This window comes from Schistocerca piceifrons, chromosome 3, assembly GCF_021461385.2.
Source record: "Schistocerca piceifrons isolate TAMUIC-IGC-003096 chromosome 3, iqSchPice1.1, whole genome shotgun sequence".
Lineage (NCBI taxonomy): Eukaryota > Metazoa > Arthropoda > Insecta > Orthoptera > Acrididae > Schistocerca > Schistocerca piceifrons.
Window position 1 is genome coordinate 312,541,831 of NC_060140.1, and position 20,789 is coordinate 312,562,619.

The following is a 20,789-nucleotide window of genomic DNA, read 5'->3' on the forward strand; positions in this document are numbered from 1 at the left end:
ATGACAGTATTAAGAAAAGGCTAGATTGCTACTCACTGCACATAGGATACATTAAGTTGTAGACAGGCACAACAAAACACTGCTATACATTAGAGCTTTTGGCCGAAAGGCCCCCATTTCTCTCCTTTTTCAGCCCCCCTCCTCCAAACATCCTAACTGCCCCTACCAGCCCTACTCTGTCCCCAACACGTCCCAGCATGCTACCATAAGCACTATACACTCCCCTCCCTGCTATCACTCCCCTGCCCTGCCCCAGCCTCCTCTTTACCCTCACCACCCATGGATTGCTTCTTCTATCAGGCATAGTTGCCTGCAGTCCAGCCTCAGTGGCCGGAGGAAGTAGACTGTGTGTGTGTGTGTGTGTGGTGTGTGTGTGTGTGTGTGTGTGTGTGTGTGTGTGTGTGTGTGTGTGTGTGTGTTTTCCCTACTTTAGAAGAAAGCCTTCTGGCCAAAAGCTCAAATATATAGCAGTTCTTTTGTTGTGCCTGTCCATGCCTCAACATCATCTCTATGCAGTGAGTAGTAATCTATCCTTTTCACAATACTGTTGAGTTAGTTTATTTTGGCTATGGATTATATTTTATAATGATATTAGACTATTCTGGACATTTTTGCTTTAGCTGATGTAGTGCTTAGATTTTAAGGACATTATGAGCATGAGTGTTAAAAAGTGTGGATGATTAACATACACCTGTTGCACATTTTAATTGCTTTTTTTATCTTATCTTTTCCTTTCTCTCTTGTATTGTCTGCTCCCGTTAGCCGAGTGGTCAACGCGACAGACTGTCACTCCTAAGGGCCTTGGTTGGATTCTCGGCTGGGTCAGAGATTTTCTCCGCTCCGGGACTGGGTATTGTGCTGCCCTAATCATCATCATTTCATCCCCATCGACGCGCAATTCGCCGAAGTGGCGTCAAATTGAAAGACTTGCACCAGGCAAGCGGTCTACCCGCCGGGAGGCTCTTGTCACACGCCATTAATTATTCTCTTGTATTTATTATTATTTGTGTGACAAAATAAACTTTTGATTGAATTTATGAGATGTAGTGGGTAGCCAATGTTACCCATTTTTATTCATAATTTATTCTGACTAAGTCAACAGTTTTTTTTTTTTTTTTTTTTTTTTTTTTTTTTTAAATCCACAAAATCAGTGTGGGTTTTGAAACTAAATTATCTTATTATTGCTCTCCCAGGTGTTTGGCCAAGCTGTTTTCTTCCATTTTAAGTACAATATTCTGACGACTGACCCAACTATCCTCTTCAGGTGCTGCAAGTTCTGTTGTGTGTACTCTCTGCCTGTATTCCATCCGGAATCAAAATCAACTGCATAAAACGGAAGAAACAACTCAGTGGAACACCTGGGAGCAAACTATTGATCAATTAAGCAGAGATCTGAGAGATCCAAATTCTCATAGTTTTTATACAAGTCATGTTATTGTAAAAATGTTGTTACTACACCAGTATCCTTTTCTAAATCCAGTTTAATATTCCTGGTGAAGAGCCTCAAATAGAATTGTTACTGTACTGTTCAATGTTTTGTTACAGCATTTAGCAGGATAAGGCCTTTTACTGCCCTTTTTGAAGAAGCCAAAGGAGGAGGAGGATGAGGAGGAGGAGGATGAGGAGGAGGAGATGATAATGTGCACTGTGCTCTGGTCTGAAGGACAGGCTTCAATACTGATTCTTTTGGAAATAATATAATCATGGAGCCAGTTGTTCAGTAATCTCAAAACATAATTGCTCAATTCATCTATGATGATTTTCTACACTAGCAAAACTCAACACTGTAGGTACATTTATAAGAAGACATAACTTTTGAGTCACGGATTTCTTCTGGAAGAAAACATATTTAGAAACAGAGGTGATGACAGCGGAAATGGTTTAGGCGGTTGAGAGTGGAGGAGAGAGAATGTCATAGCTCTCACATCAGGTGAAGCCTGCAAAGACAGGACTGTTGGAGTGAGCATCTTTAATGTAATTATAACCTATATGCACTGTTGTTGTATGTAGATATAATGCAACTTCATAGGTAAAAAGCCTGAAGGTAAATTTTGAGGAAGCTTGAACCATAACTATATCCAAATGAAGGTTCTGAAAGAAAGATTTCATTCCAAATGACTAACACTTAATAATAATACTAATACTAATAATAATAATAATAATTAATAATAATAATTCCCGTGGAGGCCCGGGAAAAGAATAGGCCTCCCGTATGTTCTGCCAGTCGTAAAAGGCGACGAAAAGAACAAACCACTAATAGGGCTAACCTCCCTTTTAGTGTGATTAGTTGGTTCAGGACAGAACTAAAGAAGCCTCGGACAAGCGCCGTCATGGTCAGGGACGACGCTTGAACCCTATGCCCGCCCACAATGGTGACGACACTGCTAGCCAACTGGAAAATGATTCAAATCCAAATAGAGGTGTTTTGCAGGATATGTATGCTTCCTGCAACCACCCTAGAAGGAAAACAAAGACAGAGGATGAGATGGTCAAATGAAGTTAATCGACACCTCATGTTCTGTTATTACCAAGCAACAAACCTAGGAACCAACACAACTGGATACAGATCACAAGTATATACAAAATTTATTACCAGATACCCAGAATTAAAATTTTTAACAGAACAATGACTAGCTGATCAGATCCGTGTAATAATCAAAAATAACAGGATACCCCAGTCAGAATTAGAAAACATCAAACAACAAGTACAACAAATACTGGAACAAAATAATGTGCAATCAGAAGAAGAAGAAAATACAGTAATGGACTCAAACATCCCAGAGCAAACAAACAAAGAACAACACGCATCAATTAAACAATCAGAGGAAAACGAAATCTTAAGACAGCCACCAGAACAAGCACAAATAGAACACGAAGTGACACACATGTTAGATATAGAAGAAAAATTTCAGCTGACATACATAGAATACAAAGAAACAAATAGAGACATTAGACCATTCCTGCATAGACAGCCAAATAACCCACAAGTTGAAACAACAATAAAAACTATCAACACAATCATACACAACAAAATAAATGAAAACACAACTATGGAAGAGTTACAACTACTGGTTTATATAGGAGCACTCACTACACTAAATATACACACTAGGCAGAGATCAGAACCAACCAACACACAGAAGAAACCCACAAAACCAGCATGGCAACACAGGCTACAGATCAGAACAGAGAAACTGAGAAAAGACATTGGACAGCTAACACAATTTATAAGAAATGAAATGTCAGAAAAAAAACGAAAAAGGTTAGGTAAAATCTCACAACAAGAAGTGATAGAGCAATTAGATGAAAAGAAGCAGAAATTACAAGCATTGGCCAAATGACTTAGAAGATACAAAAAAAAAGTGAAAATGGAAGGAAACAAAACCAAACATTCAACACAAACCAAAAGAAATTTTACCAGACAATAGATAACACACACATTAAAATAAACAATCCACCAAACATAACACACATGGAACACTTCTGGAGCAACATATGGTCAAACCCGGTACAACATAACAGGCATGCACGGTGGATACAAGCAGAAACAGATACATACAAGATGATACCACAAATGCCTGAAGTGATAATTTTGCAACATGAAGTCACCCAAGCAATTAATTCTACTCGCAATTGGAAAGCCCCTGGAAAAGATAAAATAGCAAATTTCTGGCTAAAGAAATTCACCTCAACACATTCACATCTAACTAAATTATTTAACAATATAATGGAAGGAAACATTCCACGTGGGAAAAATTATATATAAAAACAAAGATGAGGTGACTTACCGAACAAAAGCGCTGGCAGGTCGATAGATACACAAACAAACACAAACATACACACAAAATTCAAGCTTTCGCAACAAACTGTTGCCTCATCAGGAAAGAGGGAAGGAGAGGGGAAGACGAAAGGAAGTGGGTTTTAAGGGAGAGGGTAAGGAGTCATTCCAATCCCGGGAGCGGAAAGACTTACCTTAGGGGGAAAAAAGGACAGGTATACACTAGCACACACGCGCACATATCCATGGATATGTGCGTGTGTGCTAGTGTATACCTGTCCTTTTTTCCCCCTAAGGTAAGTCTTTCCGCTCCCGGGATTGGAATGACTCCTTACCCTCTCCCTTAAAACCCACTTCCTTTCGTCTTCCCCTCTCCTTCCCTCTTTCCTGATGAGGCAACAGTTTGTTGCGAAAGCTTGAATTTTGTGTGTATGTTTGTGTTTGTTTGTGTATCTATCGACCTGCCAGCGCTTTTGTTCGGTAAGTCACCTCATCTTTGTTTTTATATATAAATTATTTAACAGTTACATTGCAGACCCATACACATTCCCTGATACACTTACACATGGAATAACTTATCTGAAACCTAAATATCAAGCAGACACAGCAAACCCAGCTAAATATAGCCCCATAACATGCCTACCAACAATATACAAAATATTAACTTCAGTCATTAAACAGAAATTAATGACACATACAACACAGAACAAAATTATAAATGAAGAACAAAAAGGCTGTTGCAAAGGAGCACGAGGATGTAATGAGCAACTGATAATAGATGCAGAGGTGACATATCAAGCTAAAACTAAACAAAGGTCGCTACACTACGCATAGATTGATTACCAAAAAGCTTTTGATAGTGTACCCCACTCATGGTTACTACAAATATTGGAAATATACAAAGTAGATCCTAAATTGATACAGTTCCTAAACATAGTAATGAAAAATTGGAAAACCAAACTTAATATCCAAACAAATTCAAATAATATCACATCACAGCCAATACAGATTAAGCGTGGAATATACCAAGGAGACTCATTAAGTCCTTTCTGGTTCGGTCTTGCTCTGAACCCACTATCCAACATGCTAAATAATACAAATTATGGATACAATATTACTGGAACATACCCACACAAAATCACACATCTGCTATACATGGATGATCTAAAACTAGTGGCAGCAACAAATCAACAACTCAACCAATTATTAAAGATAATAGAAGTATTCAGCAATGATATAAATATGGCTTTTGGAACAGACAAATGTAAGAAAAATAGCATAGTCAAGGGAAAACACACTAAACAAGAAGATTACATATTGGATAACCACAGCGACTGCATAGAAGCGATGGAAAAAACAGATGCCTATAAATATCTAGGATACAGACAAAAAATAGAAATATATAATACAAATATTAAAGAAGAACTAAAAGAAAAATATAGACAAAGACTAACAAAAATACTGAAAACAGAATTGACAGCAAGAAACAAGACAAAAGCTATAAATACTTATGCTATACCAATATTGACCTACTCATTTGGAGTAGTGAAATGGAGTAACACAGACCTAGAAACACCCAATACACTTACACGATCACAATGCCACAAATATAGAATACATCACATAGATTCAGCAACTGAAGGATTCACATTAAGCAGAAAGGAAGGAGGAAGGGGATTTATTGACATAAAAAACCTACATTATGGACATATCTAAAAACACAGATGATGTGACTTACCGAACGAAAGTGCTGGCAGGTCGATAGACACACAAACAAACACAAACATACACACACAAAATTCAAGCTTTCGCAACAAACTGTTGCCTCATCAGGAAAGAGGGAAAGACGAAAGGATGTGGATTTTGAGGGAGAGGGTAAGGAGTCATTCCAATCCTGGGAGTGGAAAGACTTACCTTAGGGGGAAAAAAGGACAAGTATACACTCGTGCGCGCACACACACACACACATACACACACACACACACACACACACACACACACACACACACACACACACACACACACACACACACACACACACACACACACACACACACACACACACACACATCCATCCGCACGTACACAGACACTACATTGTGGACAGGTAGACAATTTAAGAAAATTCTTTATAGAACGAGCAGAAACTAGCAAAATACACAAAGCAATCACTCATATAAATACATTGGCTACACCACTGCAATTTCATAACTGCTTCTACAACCCTTTAGATCACATAACATCAACAGATACGAAGAAAGTAAATTGGAAAAAGAAAACACTACATGGCAAGCACCCGTATCATCTAACACAGCCACACATCAATCAAGATGCATCCAACACATGGCTAAGAAAAGGCAATATATACAGTGAGACGGAAGGATTCATGATTGCAATACAGGATCAAACAATAAACACCAGATATTACAACAAACATATTATTAAAGATCCCAATACCACAACAGATAAATGCAGACTTTGCAAACAACAAATAGAATCAGTAGATCACATCACAAGTGGGTGTACAATACTAGCAAATACAGAATACCCCAGAAGACATGACAATGTAGCAAAAATAATACATCAACAGCTTGCCTTACAACATAAACTTATAAAACAACATGTTCCCACATACAAGTATGCACCACAAAATGTACTGGAGAACGATGAATACAAATTATACTGGAACAGAACCATTATAACAGATAAAACACCACCACATAACAAACCTGACATCATACTCACCAATAAAAAGAAGAAATTAACACAACTAATCGAAATATCCATATCTAATACAACAAATATACAGAAGAAAACAGGAGAAAAAATTGAAAAATACATTCAACTGGCTGAGGAAGTCAAGGACATGTGGCATCAGGATAAATTTGACATTATACCAATTATACTATCAACTACAGGAGTCATACCACACAATATCCACCAGTACATCAATGCAATACAGCTACATCCAAACTTATATATGCAACTACAGAGATCTGTAATTATTGACACTTGTTCAACTACCTGAAAGTTCCTAAATGCAATGTAACATATACCGTACAGTTAAAAGGAAGTCACGCTTCATCAAGGTCTGCGTCACCTTCCATTTTTAACCAGACATAATGTCTGAGACAAGAAAGAAATAATAATAATAATAAGAATAATAAGAATAATAAAAATAACAATAAAAATAATAATTACTCAACATCAAATAAAATCCAAATAAATAATAAAGTTTCAGGACATGCACAGATAATTCTTCTGAATATATCAGTTTACAAACTATGACCTAAAAACAGTTGTGTTTAACACTAATGCATTTTACATTTGTTAATACACAAATAACAGAGTTACAAAATATGTTAATGATTGTTAGATCAATTGTGAATTACCTGAAACTATGAGCCCAACATAGGTAAGGAACTGCTCTAGGGAATAAAACTGATTATGATATCAATTAAGAACTTAGTAGGTGCTTTAATTTGTTATTAGGGAGGGCTGCGAGACATTTTGGCATGGCATTGTCAAGCTTCAGCCCAGCATGGGGAATTTGTTTCATACAGTATAATGCTGTTCTTGGATTATTTATACAGTATCTTAATTTTTGACTTTTATGCTGGTGTATATTTATTGTTCTCATGAGCAGTATTACTTTTACTACATAAATACACCTATAATGGAAAAGCACTCCTAATGTTGGAAACAGGTTACAACATGATTCTCTAGATTTGGCACTACAAATAATTGTGATGGCATTCTTTTCTACAATGTTAATAATGTGATTAAACTGCTTTGTGTTATTCAATCCATATTTCTACCACATAGTTTAAATTTGATGAGAATAACAACTGATAAGTAGTTTTTTTGCACATATATGTCTTAACAACATTTGGTTATCAAATTTACAGCAAACATGTTTTTATACAGTTTACAGGCTAAGGAATCTACATTATGCCTGTCACACTTGACGTTGTCTTGGATTATGATTCTCAGGAATTTTGTCCAGTTTTCCTTTTTTACAACGTCATTTTCTATGGATAATTTCATACTAAATTCTATTTGTTTCCTTGTGTTAAATTCCATTATTGCAGTATTTGAAGCACTTACAGTTAAATGGGATTCATTGAAACACTTTAATATTTCATTGGTAACACTGCTGCGTAGCACCTCCAGACTACCCTAGGCTTTGTGTTTTCACACAATTGATGTATCGTCTACATATCTTTTTTTTATGGGTAAGGAGAACATTACTTTATAACATTAACATAAATCAAGAAAAGAAGATGTCCCAACACAGGTTCTTGAGGCATTCCATATTTGACGTCAGTAATTTTGGATTTGAAAGACCCACTGTTTGTTTTAACTAACACAAGTTGTGCCCTGTTGCAATATACAATTTTATTAACCCATATCCATTTCCTTTTAGCACTCTGAAGATTCCACAGCTTGTCAAGTAATATGATAATGCTGACACAGTCAAAAGTTTTTTCAAGATCAAGGAAAAGTCCAGTAACATGCTCCTTGTTCTCTATGACAGTTATTATTTCATCTATTTTCATCTATTACTTGTGCTGAGGCTAGTGAAGTTTATTTTTTTTCCATAAAGCCATTCTGATTTTTAAATATTAAATTCTGTTACTGCAGGAATGTGATTAGTCTAGTGTAAATAACTTTCTAAATTACCTTAGAAAATGCAGTTAAAATTGAGATGGGTTGATAGTTTTCAATTATAGATCACCACCTCTCTTGTAAATCAGGATTACTTGTGCTATCTTTGCATTGTCTTGGGGCACTACCTGGTGCACTTACATAATTTATTGCTGTGGCCATGGCCATGGCATTAGGCATGTTGTCTATGCAACTTTTTTAAGGTGCTGATAGATGACCCATTTTGAAATTTTTAGTGACTTTATTATGTATTTTACTTTACTATTGTTAGTTGGCATGAAATATATGCTATATTTAACTGTAACACTCTCACATCTATGGAGTGTGTTGAAATGGCTACTGATGAATATCCCAACAGAAGAAAAGCACTCGTTAGAAACATTTTTGATCCAATAACAGCAATCTATAATATTCCCTATGATGAGATCAGTAGCCAATTTGTCCTTACAATCCCTAGAGCTATTTATAACTTTCTAGCCAGTTGTGCCAATGTTACTTAAGTTTCTTAACATTGTGGCTATGTATTTACTTCTACTTTCTAGCAGCATATCTTTGAAGTAAATATGATAGTTCTTAAATTCTACCTTCAGTCTTTGATTATTGCCATTCTAAAGCACTGCACACTGAAAAAGTGTAAGTTTTTCTCTTGCTGTTTTCACTTCATGATTTATCCAGTTATTTAACTGCGTTTTTCAAAGTCATTTACTGGCAATAATAAAATTTTGATGCATATTCACTGAAAGTAATGTTTTTTTTCATACCTTTTTAGGCTTTTTAGCACACTGTTGAGATTTTCAACACTGTCATCATGGGTGGTTCTTTTTGTCATATACTGTTTCTTTTTGCTGTTGACAAATATTATCAGCTTTGTGATCAGAAATGGCACACTTCACAGCTGATACACTGTATGCAATGTGAGATGTGTTATGATGATGTAAATGCAGTATATGCTGGGACTGACCCTTCTAGTGGACTCACTTCTCAGGAAAGTTATTAGTCTTATGTCAACCCAACCATTTTTTTTGCATTGTTTACTGTGCATGTTAAACAAGTAGGCCATCATGAACTTAAAAAAAAATCTAGGTTGCCACATGGAGGTCTGTAAAGACCTGTAATAATTAAGTTCTTTTTCCCCCACTTTTAGTTAACTGCTAATAACTTGATTATACCCTCCATGGTGAAAGTACTTACATCTATTACCTTATAGTTATTATCTCTTGCTGTAAATATTGCTAGCCCATCACCATATTCCTCTCTTCTGCTGAAGGCAGAGCTGAAGATCATAGAGAGTGGCTGACATACATTAATTAGCTCATCTGTAGTATGCACAAGGGGGGGGGGGGGGTGCAACAACTGGATATGCTACATATCATCCCTGTCAACAGACCTTCAGGTTCTTACCACTGAAGCAGTGGAGGGCAAAAAAGTTACTGGTGGTACCTACTGAGGAAATCAAATACTCTGGATAGGGATTATGGAACTATATCCTGCACATATGAGATTTCCTACAGAAGAGCTTTTGAAACAACAAACTGTGTAATTGGGTCACTACTCCCAACCACATTTTGGAGGACTGCCCCCCTCTGTCTGATTTCTCTCTCCCCAGGATTTGCAACAATTCTAAGTGGAAATGTGGCTTAACTAAGTTGTGGGAGTTCCAAAACTATGCTTTTTCCAGTTAAGGTTCTCCTTTTCTACCCTATTTATTATTTCCTCGCCACCCATTACACCTATCATTGCCATAATACCCTAGACTTGTAGAACTGAATATTTTGTGCCTTTTTAAAATTTATGGTGAGACCAATCACAGAAAACCAGTCAATGATACTTTTAAGAACACTGTTTACCAATTTTTTTTGTTTCTGCATTTATGGATGGATTGTTTCAATACTAGAGTCATCTGCAGAAAGACCAAATTCTGCTTATTGTATATTAGACAGAAAATCATTTAAATATATTAGGAACAATGGTGGACCTAACACTGAGCCTTGGGAACACCATACTTTATTTCTCCCCAGTCAGATTTATACTCCTGGACCATATTGGTTGAAATACCAAGTACAACAGCATTATTAGTTAGTGATGAGTTGTATCAGATCCAGCAAACTGCTTGACCAAGAGCTGTGATGAATATTTTCCAGGATATGGTTGGTAGTAGTGATCCAATCACACAGATCATTCATTTTAAAGCTAGTCTCTATGAAATCTCTCATTTGTGCAAGATGTAAATCCATAATCCATATCCAGTTTACTACTGGTTTCACCAAGTTCCTATGTAGGTAGTACCAGTGATATGTTCCCCCTCCACTCCAACTGCTTCAGTGATAAGAGTCTGAAGGTCTCTTGAGACAGGGATGATGTGTAGCATATCCAACTGTTGCCCTTGTCAAGTGTGCATACTGTTCCATTCCACTGTGTTTTAATCACTCAATGAAACTCCGTATTTGCAATTCTATCATGAATAAGGCAAGAGTATATGATGACAAAACATCATCTGCTCATGGAAAACTACCTATGTAAAACTACATTTGTTGTTGCAAGCAAATGTTTAACTTATTGCCAAATATACCTCATTTATGATTACTGTGATTCAGATGATTACAACCATCTGTTACACAGTATTATTTCATCAGTGACTTGTGCTTCATTATATTTTATGTCATAATATTTGTCAACCTTCATCCTTTTATTGTACATAAATTCAGAGTTTTACACATAAATGACCTATGTAGGTGGCAGAACAAACAAAACCCCATATTTTAAAAATGAATTTTATTTGGTTTCAGCCGTTTAAGGTACCTTCCTTGTCAGTGTGGAATAATGTGGGCAGTGAAGAGGGTTCCAAAGCATACCCCAGACATGCTGCATAGAATTCAGGATGGAAGATAGGTGACCACTTCATATATGAAATTATTGGCTGCTGAAGATATTCATACATGAGAAGCAACTCATTGTCATACCTTGATGTTTTTGTATGATATCATTATCTAATACACCAGCATAAGGACATAACCAAGCATGAAATATGTCATCCCTATAGGCCTGTGCAGTCATAGTACAATGGGAAATCTGTGAGTCTTACCCCACAGACAAACACTGTCATGTCTTTTGTTGGTGTCTGAAGGATAACTGGTTCTAACTTCTCAGAAAATCATACTATATCTGCTATCACTCTGCAAGATAAATAGGACTCACCCGTGAAAAGTGATCCAGTACACATAATGGCTTGCCCATTCAAAACACTCTCTCCTATATCAAACATGAAACACTTCACTGTCATGGATACCTTGCTTATACATCACCTTCAAAAAATCTCCTGGACATGGTGATCAATTATATGAGTATCGCCCTGTAGTAAGTGTTTACTATGTGGCAATCAGTTCCAAGAAATCACTTAGAATAAAATCTTTCACACAGGAGCACAGTCTGTTCTCCACCCACCACCCTTCCCATTGCTTTCTTTAGATCTTTCTAAATAGTTCAACTATGTACAGGAAGAACTGTGCAGTTCAGTAAATATTATCAGATTAAAGAGCAACATCGCGACTCCCGCATCTCGGACCGGAATGCAACTATCATGTTGGATGCAAGCAGCACTCTGGAGGTGGTGGAGAAGGGGAAGGGATAGTAGTGTGTGGGTGGGGAGAGAGATGAATGCATTCTACTGGAGTGTGCAGGGACTAAACTGCCAACAGGTGTGGTGTCAGGATGATGTGGGGCAGGGAGGTGTGGAAGAAAGGTGAGGAGTGGGGAAAGATGGGCAAATCCATTGGCAGAGGGCTGCAAATAAACAGGGTGGAGATGAAAATGGGGAGGAGATGATAGCACAGACGGGGTGGAAACTGTTGGGTGGAGGGTGTGGCGACAGTGTGTTACTGTAGGTTGAGATGGGAATAATTATGGGAGCAGAGAATGTGTTGTAAAGATAAGTCCCATCTGCACAGTTCAGAAAAGCTGGTGGTGGTGGGAAGGATCCAGATGACTTGGGTAGTGAAGCAGCCATTGAAATCAAGTGTGTTGTGCTCTGCTGCATGTTGTGCCACACGGTGGTCTACTTTGCTCTTGGCCACAGTTCAGTGGTGGCTGTTCATCCTGGTTGACAGGTGGTTGGTAGTCATACCAATTTAAAAAGCTGCGTAATGATTGCAGCAGAGCTGGTAAATGACATGGTTGCTTTCACAGAAGGCCCGGCCCCTGATGGGGTAGGATAAACCTGTGATGGGACTGGAATAGGAAGTGCTGGGTGGGTGGATTGGGCAGGTTTTGTACCAGGGTCTTCCACAGGGATATGATGGATATGACCCTTGTGGCAAGGGGTTGGGGTTGCAAGTGGCACAGGGATGGACTACAATATTATGGAGGCTGGGTGGATGATAGAACACCACATTATGAGGGGTGGAATGTATCTCAGGTAGGATACCCCTCATTTCAGGGCATGATGATAGATGATCAAAGCCCTGGTGAAGGATGTGGTTTAGCTCTTCCAGTCTGGGGAAGTACTGGGTAATGATGGGGACACTCCTTTGTGGGTGGTCCTTGGGGTTGGTGGGACGATTTGAGATGTGAGGGGAATGGCATGGGAGATTTGTTTTCTGTTTAGGTTGGTGGGATCTTGCCTGTCTGTAAAGGCCTTGATGGGATTCACAGCATACCAAGCAAGTATCCTTTTCCCTGGCTAAAACCAGTCCCACATCCTGGTTCTCAAATGCTGCCTAAACCACTTCATCTGGATCACACCCCTCCTTTCACAATGACCAACACCTTTTCAAATTTTGCCATTCCCTGGCCCTCACAAACCTGGTACTGCAAAAACACATCTCCATGGCACAGGCATCCCAGAACCACCTCAGCTCCCTTGACAAGATACTACTCTTTTGCAATCCCTACTCGATATACCACACTTCTGAAACTGAATTCCTTGCTCTTCGGCACCTGGAGGAGTATTCCAGACACCACCTCCATAACGTATCCAACCCGCCGACACCCTACTACTGCCACTATACAATACCTATTGTACCCACAATATTCCTCCTCATCCATCCCTCATAGCAGTTAAACCCTGCCTTGACCTTTTTAATTGCCACACCCCCAAAAATTCCCTACCTACCAACTCTCCACCAAATCCAAGAGCCAAAACCTCCCTTGGCTCCACAGAAATTTGTCCTCTCCAAAGGCCTCGGCTTCAGATTTACACCCAAATTTAACCATGCTGGACTTGTCAAAGACCTACTTTCCTCCTCTTAATCCCTGCAATGAAAGCACTTCTTAGCTGCCAATCTCTCCAACCAAAACCACCCTAACTCCAACATTGAACACTGCCTCTTCCAGTACCTGCAGAAGAAGGTTCCACCACTGATGTTATGAATCGCTGGGACTATCTGGCAGAAGGCCTCAGCCAATTATCTGACTACTACACCTACAAACTCTGCCAGAAGTCCAACACAAACTCCAGTCCCTGCTTAAAGCCTTAGCCCCTTCCCAGAAAATGTCCCCTAAATCCATTTCCCTCCTCACCCCTATTACACCCTACACACCCATCTTCTATATGCTCCCCAAAATCCACAAACCCAACAATTTTGGACACCCCATAGTGGCTGGTTATTGTGCCGTCACTGAAACAGTTTCAGTGCTTACTGACCAACATCTCCAACCAGTTGTCTGTAGCCTAGCCTCCCACATCAAAGATATCAACCATTTCTTTCACCAACTCTCCACCATCCCCATCCCTTTACCTCCTGGATCCCTATTCGTCACTGTTGACACCACCTCCCTATACACCAACATCCCTTATGCCCATAATCTTACTGCTATCGAACACTGCCTCATTCCTCATACACGTTACTAACTTTATCCTAACCCACAACTACTTCTCATTTGAAGGGAAGGTATATAAACAAATCTCTGGCACAGCCATGGTCACCAATATAGCACTCTCCTATCCCAACATTTTTAGGGCCATCTAGAGGATACCTTCCTAGCCTCACAAAACACCACACCCTTAGTCTGGTTCAGGTCCATTGATGATATCTTCATGATCTGCACTCAGGGTCGAGACACCCTATCTTCATTCCTTCACAGCCTCAACACCTCTCCCCTCCACTTAATGTGCTACTCCTCAACCCAGTGTGCCACCTTCGTAGTTGTTGAACTCCACCTCTGTGGTGGCTCCATCTGCACCTCTGTCCACAATGAACACACAAACCACCAACGCTACTTGCATTTTGACAGCTGTCTCCCTTTCACACCAAAAAGTCTCTCCCATACAGCCTGGCCACCTGTGGAAGGTGTATCTGCAGTAACAAGAACACCTGTGCTCAGTATGCTAGGGTCTCACCAAGGCCTTCAGGCAGGCAGTATCCCCCAGACCTAGTCAGTGAAAAGATGTCCTGTGCCATATCCCCTCAAACTCCCAATCCTCTCACCACCCTCAAGAACCAGCCACAAAGGTGTGACTCCCTCATCACCCAGTACCACCCCAGACTGGAACAACTGAACCTCATCCTTGTACTACATCCTTTGCCAGGGGTTTGATTACCTGTCATGATACCCTGAAATGAGAAACATCCTGACTGTGATGCTTCCCACCCCTTCTAAAGTAGTGTTCTGTCACCTACCCAATCTTCACAACATCCTAGTCCATACCTATGCCACTCTCAATCCCAACCCCTTGCCACAAGGATCATGCCCCAGTGGGAAGCCCAGGTACAAAACCTGACCAATCCACCCACCCAACACTTCCTTTTTAGTCCTGTCACAGGTTTATCCTACCCTGTCAGGGGCTGGGCTATCAATGAAAGCAGCCATGTCATTTACAAGCTCTGCTGCAATCATTGCACAGCTTTTCATATTGGTATGACTACAAACCAGCTGTCCACCAGGATGAACAGCCACTAATGAACTTGGCTACGACGAAGTAGACCACCATGTGACACAACATGCAGCTGAGCATAACACACTTTATTTCAATGGCTGCTTCACTACCCAACCCATCTAGATCCTTCCCTCCATCACCAGCTTTTCTGAAGTATGCAGATGGGACTTAACTTTACAACACATGCTCCACGCCGTTAATTATCCTGGCCTCAAGCAATGGTAACATACTGTCCCCAAACCCTCCACCCAACAGTTTTCACCTCTTCTGTCCTATCATCTCCTCCTCATTCTCACCTCCCACCATGTTTATTTGCAGCCCTCTGCCAACAGATTCGGCTATCTTTCCCCGCTCCTCTCCTTTTTTTTTTCTCCTTTTATTCCGCACCTCACTGCCCTGCAGCCTCCTGACACTGCACCTGTTGGCAGTCTAGTTCCTGCACACTCCACCAGAGAGTGTTTGTCTCTCTCCTCACCCATACACTACTATCCCGTCCCTTGCCTGCCCTCTCCAGATTGATGTTTGCAATCCATGTGATAGTTGCAGTCTGGCAAGAGACACTGAAGCTGGTGATCGTGTGTGCATGAGGTTGGTTTGCTGGTGTGTGTGAATAGTATGTCTCTTTCTTTCACTGATTTTGAAGACTGTGGCAGAAGGATTTATGGAAGTGTCTTAATTGTGCTTGTTTTCAACTTGACATTTCTTCTTTACAGTAAGTAGCAATCTGTCTTCTCCTACATTATTGATATTCATACCTGGAGTTTCTATTGTTTAACTGTTACAGTAAACCTACTGGTGCTATTGTAAGTTTTAATTTTTATGTGACACTGATCATTGCAAATTTGTGCAATGTGTAGTGGTATGTGCCTCTAACATCAATATCAGAAAGAACAATAATTATAAGACAAATTAAGACATTCAGTTTTAATGTGTCCTTGGTGTCGATAGAGCTGATTATATAGTAAAAGCAAATGTGTACAGTATTGTGTATTTTAATACTTACATTGCTTATGACTGCCAGATGTGCCAGCATATCAAGAATTTTGAACCAAATGCCTATATTCTCTGCCCGCTCTGCAACTGTGCGTCTTGTTTCACACACAAACTTTTGTGCATCCAAACGAATTTCAACCCAGTTATTGAGGAGAGCAAACAATGGAGCAAGTGGAAATGCTGCTACAAATATTGTGATGAAACCAAACTGGAGTACTGCAATGGAAATTATCTATATTAAATATGCTGAAGATAATTTAAGCTAATTACAAACACAGGACTTAGATCACATTAAAATCAATAAAAATAAAACTACAACACTAAATAAAACTGCAACACTGATTGATGGTTATTTTATAAACAGATTAATTAAATATTAATGCCTATCTTTGACTGATATGCTAAATTATAATTTAACTGAGGAAAGTATAACTACATACATCAAATTCTCATGTGAAAATAGATGACTCTTTACACAGTGCCCGACAAAAAGTTAAGCATCAAAATATGTCAATCTAACTACACACACACACACACACACACACACACACACACACACACACACAATCACATTGGTGGGTATGTAAATGATTAGAGTTGCAATTATGTTTGTTGTAAGGCCTGAAAGGGTACATAAGGGGCTTACTTGTTCTCAACAGTGAGGGTGCCCAAAGATTTCCTTAAATATATGAACATGTATAACAGGTTGTCCTATCACTTTTTACAATTTACTAAATCCTTTGATTTTGTCCTAACTTTTGGAGAACAAACCATTACTTCAAACATATTGTTTTATAAGATTAATGACAGAGAAAGAGGCTTACCCATTTCCAGATATTCTTGAAAAAGTCCTTCATTCTGTATAAGTTGGTAATCTTCTTCCCATCGGGTTTTGTGCTTCTTAGTAAGCTTAACCTGGAATATTTGAATCATCTTGAGTAGGATCATAATTGTGTTGCAAAACTACACAAGAAAAGCATAGAATGTATGTACAATGTATACACAGTAAATATATTGTAAGTATTTATTTACTGTAACTTATCTGAGACTTCCCACAAAATCTGATAGAGAAGTCTTACAAATAATGATAAAAGAAGAAAAATGTTTTACATTTTCTTAAATAGCTACCAGAAGTCAACTTTCATGACAGCCATAACAATCATGCCTAACTGCATTTTTTTATTTCCAATACATGTGAGATCATTAGACGAAATATTGTTTAGAATGTTTGAGACTCTTATCACAAGTATCTATAATATGTTGCCTGTATGTTACAGTCTACGTAGTAGTTGTGGACATATATCTGTCCTCTATCAGTCTCTAAAAACAGACAATTCCCATTTACATAAAGGAAACGAACAACCACAACTGTATTGTCAAAGAAATTTTTCAAGCAACTAGTTTGCCCAACACTCACAACTCTTACGCCATCTTCAGCTCCACTATAAACGAAAAGAGCATTTTCATTCCTTGGCCCATGTATTGTAGAACCCACGTAACACTAGTTGTCATGGACTGCATACATCAGGAGTGTATAATCTACAATGTGTTGTCACCAATGTCCCCGTTAACAGTTATATAATCCTTATCCATGTCACACCTCAAGTATGCTTGGTGTTTATTAACACTGAACAGAAGCTAATGAAAGTTGTTACTACCAATGTAATGGCTCACTTGTTTCTTGTGCCACCATGCTTTCAACTTTGGGACAAGTATTTCTTGCGCATTGTTTATTATCTGCTTTCCAATCATTATGACAGCTAATTGCTGTGCTAATTCAATCAGACATCCTCCAGCACTGCACTAGAAAAAGAGAAGGTAGTATTATATTTAAGCAGTTTCCTGGAAGCATTTATACACATTACAGATATCAAAATTGTAAATCAAAACTTATATCCAGTGTACATATCTTTTGCTCTGTATTTTATTTGCATTTGCTACATACTTTATGAATTTAAGAATTTATTATGCTCTGTCCAAGCGAACTTGAGGCAAGATTTTACAGACTATAATGAGTTATGAAAAGAAATTAGTATTAAAATTAAATATATATTTTGTAACAATATTGTTAAAAGAAAAGTTGCTACTCACCGTAAAGCAGAGGTGCTGAGTCGCAGATAGGTACAACAAAAAGACTGTCACAAATATAGCTTTTAGCCACACACACACACACACACACACACACACACACACACACACACACACACACACACACACACACACACACACGCAGTCTAATTCTGACCTTAATGGCCGAAAGCTGTATTTGTGACAGTGTTTTTGTTGTGCCTATCTGTGACTCAGCACCTTACATTCCATCATGGATTTTCCATTGTTACAGCAAATATAAATCTGTTGGCGAAATGGAAGGGAAAAGAAAAATTACACAACACTGAAGGAATATTTAATGCCTATCAGATATAAGGAGGCAGTAAGAAACACCTATACCAACAACAACTCTCATAATATCTACAGAACAACATCACATAGAGAAATGGAAAAACAGAATGTGGAAACATCAAGCCGTGCATTAACAGAGAAGCAACAGAAACTGTAGAGAAGAAGAAGAAGAAGAAGAAGAAGAAGAAGAAGAAGAATGCTCTCAGTATATGGTATGATCAAATAGAGAATCTTAAATCTGTATTTGACTCCATGTCAAGGGGGTATGTGTGAGAAGAACTGGTAGGAAAGAGGGCATCAATGAAATTGATAAATGTCGTAAACAGTGTGTATGAACTAGCAGGGGGAATGATTTGCATTGATGGTGAAAAATCAGGAGAATTGCAAGTGGGAAAAGAAATCAAGCAAGGTGAATAGCCTCAGCCCCTTATTCTATATCATCTTTCTAGGTGAAGTAATAAAAGTATGCAAGCATCAAACCCACAGAACAAACATCATAATGTGGAGACTATGACCGATCTATCTGCAATTTGCAGATAATACAGTATTGACGGCTGACACACCGGAAGGACTTCAGCAGGCTGTAGTGGAATATTATGAAGAACTGAAGAGGAAGGGAATGATGGTGAATGTGGAGAAAAACAAAGTAATGTGGCTTTCAAAACAGAAAGAACTCTATATACTCTGTAATACTCTTTTGAAAAAATAGACCATTTTGAATATCTCGGCACCATATTAAGTAGTGATGGGAAAACAGAACAAGAGGTTCTAAACACAACTAAGAAACCAGTCTTAGCTTAGTATAAGATGAATAACATAATAGTAGGGAAGAGAGAGAGAGAGAGAGAGAGAGAGAGAGAGAGAGAGAGAGAGAGAGAGAGAGAGAGAGAATGAAAATTTACAATACTTATTATTTTCAGCCATAATGGCTACATTTGTGAACCGTGACTGTGTGGGATAATTATTTATTTGTAATTTCTGCTACCTGTCACTTATTTTTTTTGTTTTATGTTTAATCTAATATAATACAATGTGTTTCAAACATGTTCTGTTCATCATCAGGTGTTTATACATACATACATACATAAAGAGAAAAGTTACTTAAAAATAAATTATCTGAAGCTAAATTAACCTGCAATTTTTTGCCCATTGCTCATTTCTCACTACTGTAGTGGCTGTTGTGGCATTGGGTGGGGGGGGGGGGGGGAGAGGGAGACAGTGGATGGCCAAAAATTGATGACAGTGATGTCTTCTACTGGTTTTTCTTGTCTTCTAATGTATGACATCACCGCATATATAGGATGCAGATAGTTTTGCAGCAGTCGTGTGTTGTGACAATTGTGTGAAAGACTTTTATGACAGTTGATCACTTATGATTTCATCACCTTGTAGCTTCACTTGCATCACTGGTGTAATGGTGGAGCTGTTGAGTAACTTTACACTATTGCACAACAAGAAAAACCAGCAGAAGACATCACTGATTTTGATTTCTGGCCATCCACTGCCTCCCTCCCCCCAAAATGCCACACCAGCCACTACAGTAACAAACAATGGACAGAAAGTTCTAGGTTAATTCAGTTCAGGACAATTTATTTTTAAGTAAAATTTCTCTGTATGTATGTATGTATAAACACCTAATGAACAAGTCATGTTCCAAACACATTGTATTATATTTGATTAAACATAGAACGAAAAAATAAAAGTGACTGGTAGCAGAAATTACAAATAAATAATTTACAATGCAATTATGGCTCCAATTACAGCATGTGGTATGGAGAAACATCTAATGTGGTTTGCTGCCACAAAAGGAAGTTTGTGAGAAGCACAGTAGGAAAGACCAGAAGACTGAGTTAGAAATTGAAGAACTTGAGAAGAGACTGGGCAGAAGATGGTTCGATGAACTCTCTGCCAAGCACTTAATTGTGAATTGCATGTAGTCATGTAGATGTAGACGTAGATGCAGCAGAAAGTAACGAGTATGGTGGCTGAGGAGCACCAGTTGGGTGGTATTGGCATGTTGCAAGACTGGGAGAGGAAAGAAAAGCTAAATAAGCATTTGAACTGCATGTGCAGGGAGGT

At 38.6% G+C, this 20,789-nt stretch overlaps 1 protein-coding gene across 1 annotated transcript in view; it reads right to left on the bottom strand.

Annotated features, from left to right (window-relative positions):
• Positions 1-20,789, bottom strand: part of LOC124789471 (anoctamin-7-like) — a 101,891-nt gene that overhangs the window by 6,580 nt on the left and 74,522 nt on the right. The window contains exons 10-12 of the mRNA XM_047256837.1: positions 17,985-18,113; positions 17,135-17,225; positions 16,321-16,526 (exon numbers count right to left, since the gene is read on the bottom strand). Of these exons, the coding sequence (XP_047112793.1) occupies positions 16,321-16,526; positions 17,135-17,225; positions 17,985-18,113 (426 nt within the window). The remainder of the gene's footprint in view (positions 1-16,320; positions 16,527-17,134; positions 17,226-17,984; positions 18,114-20,789) is intronic.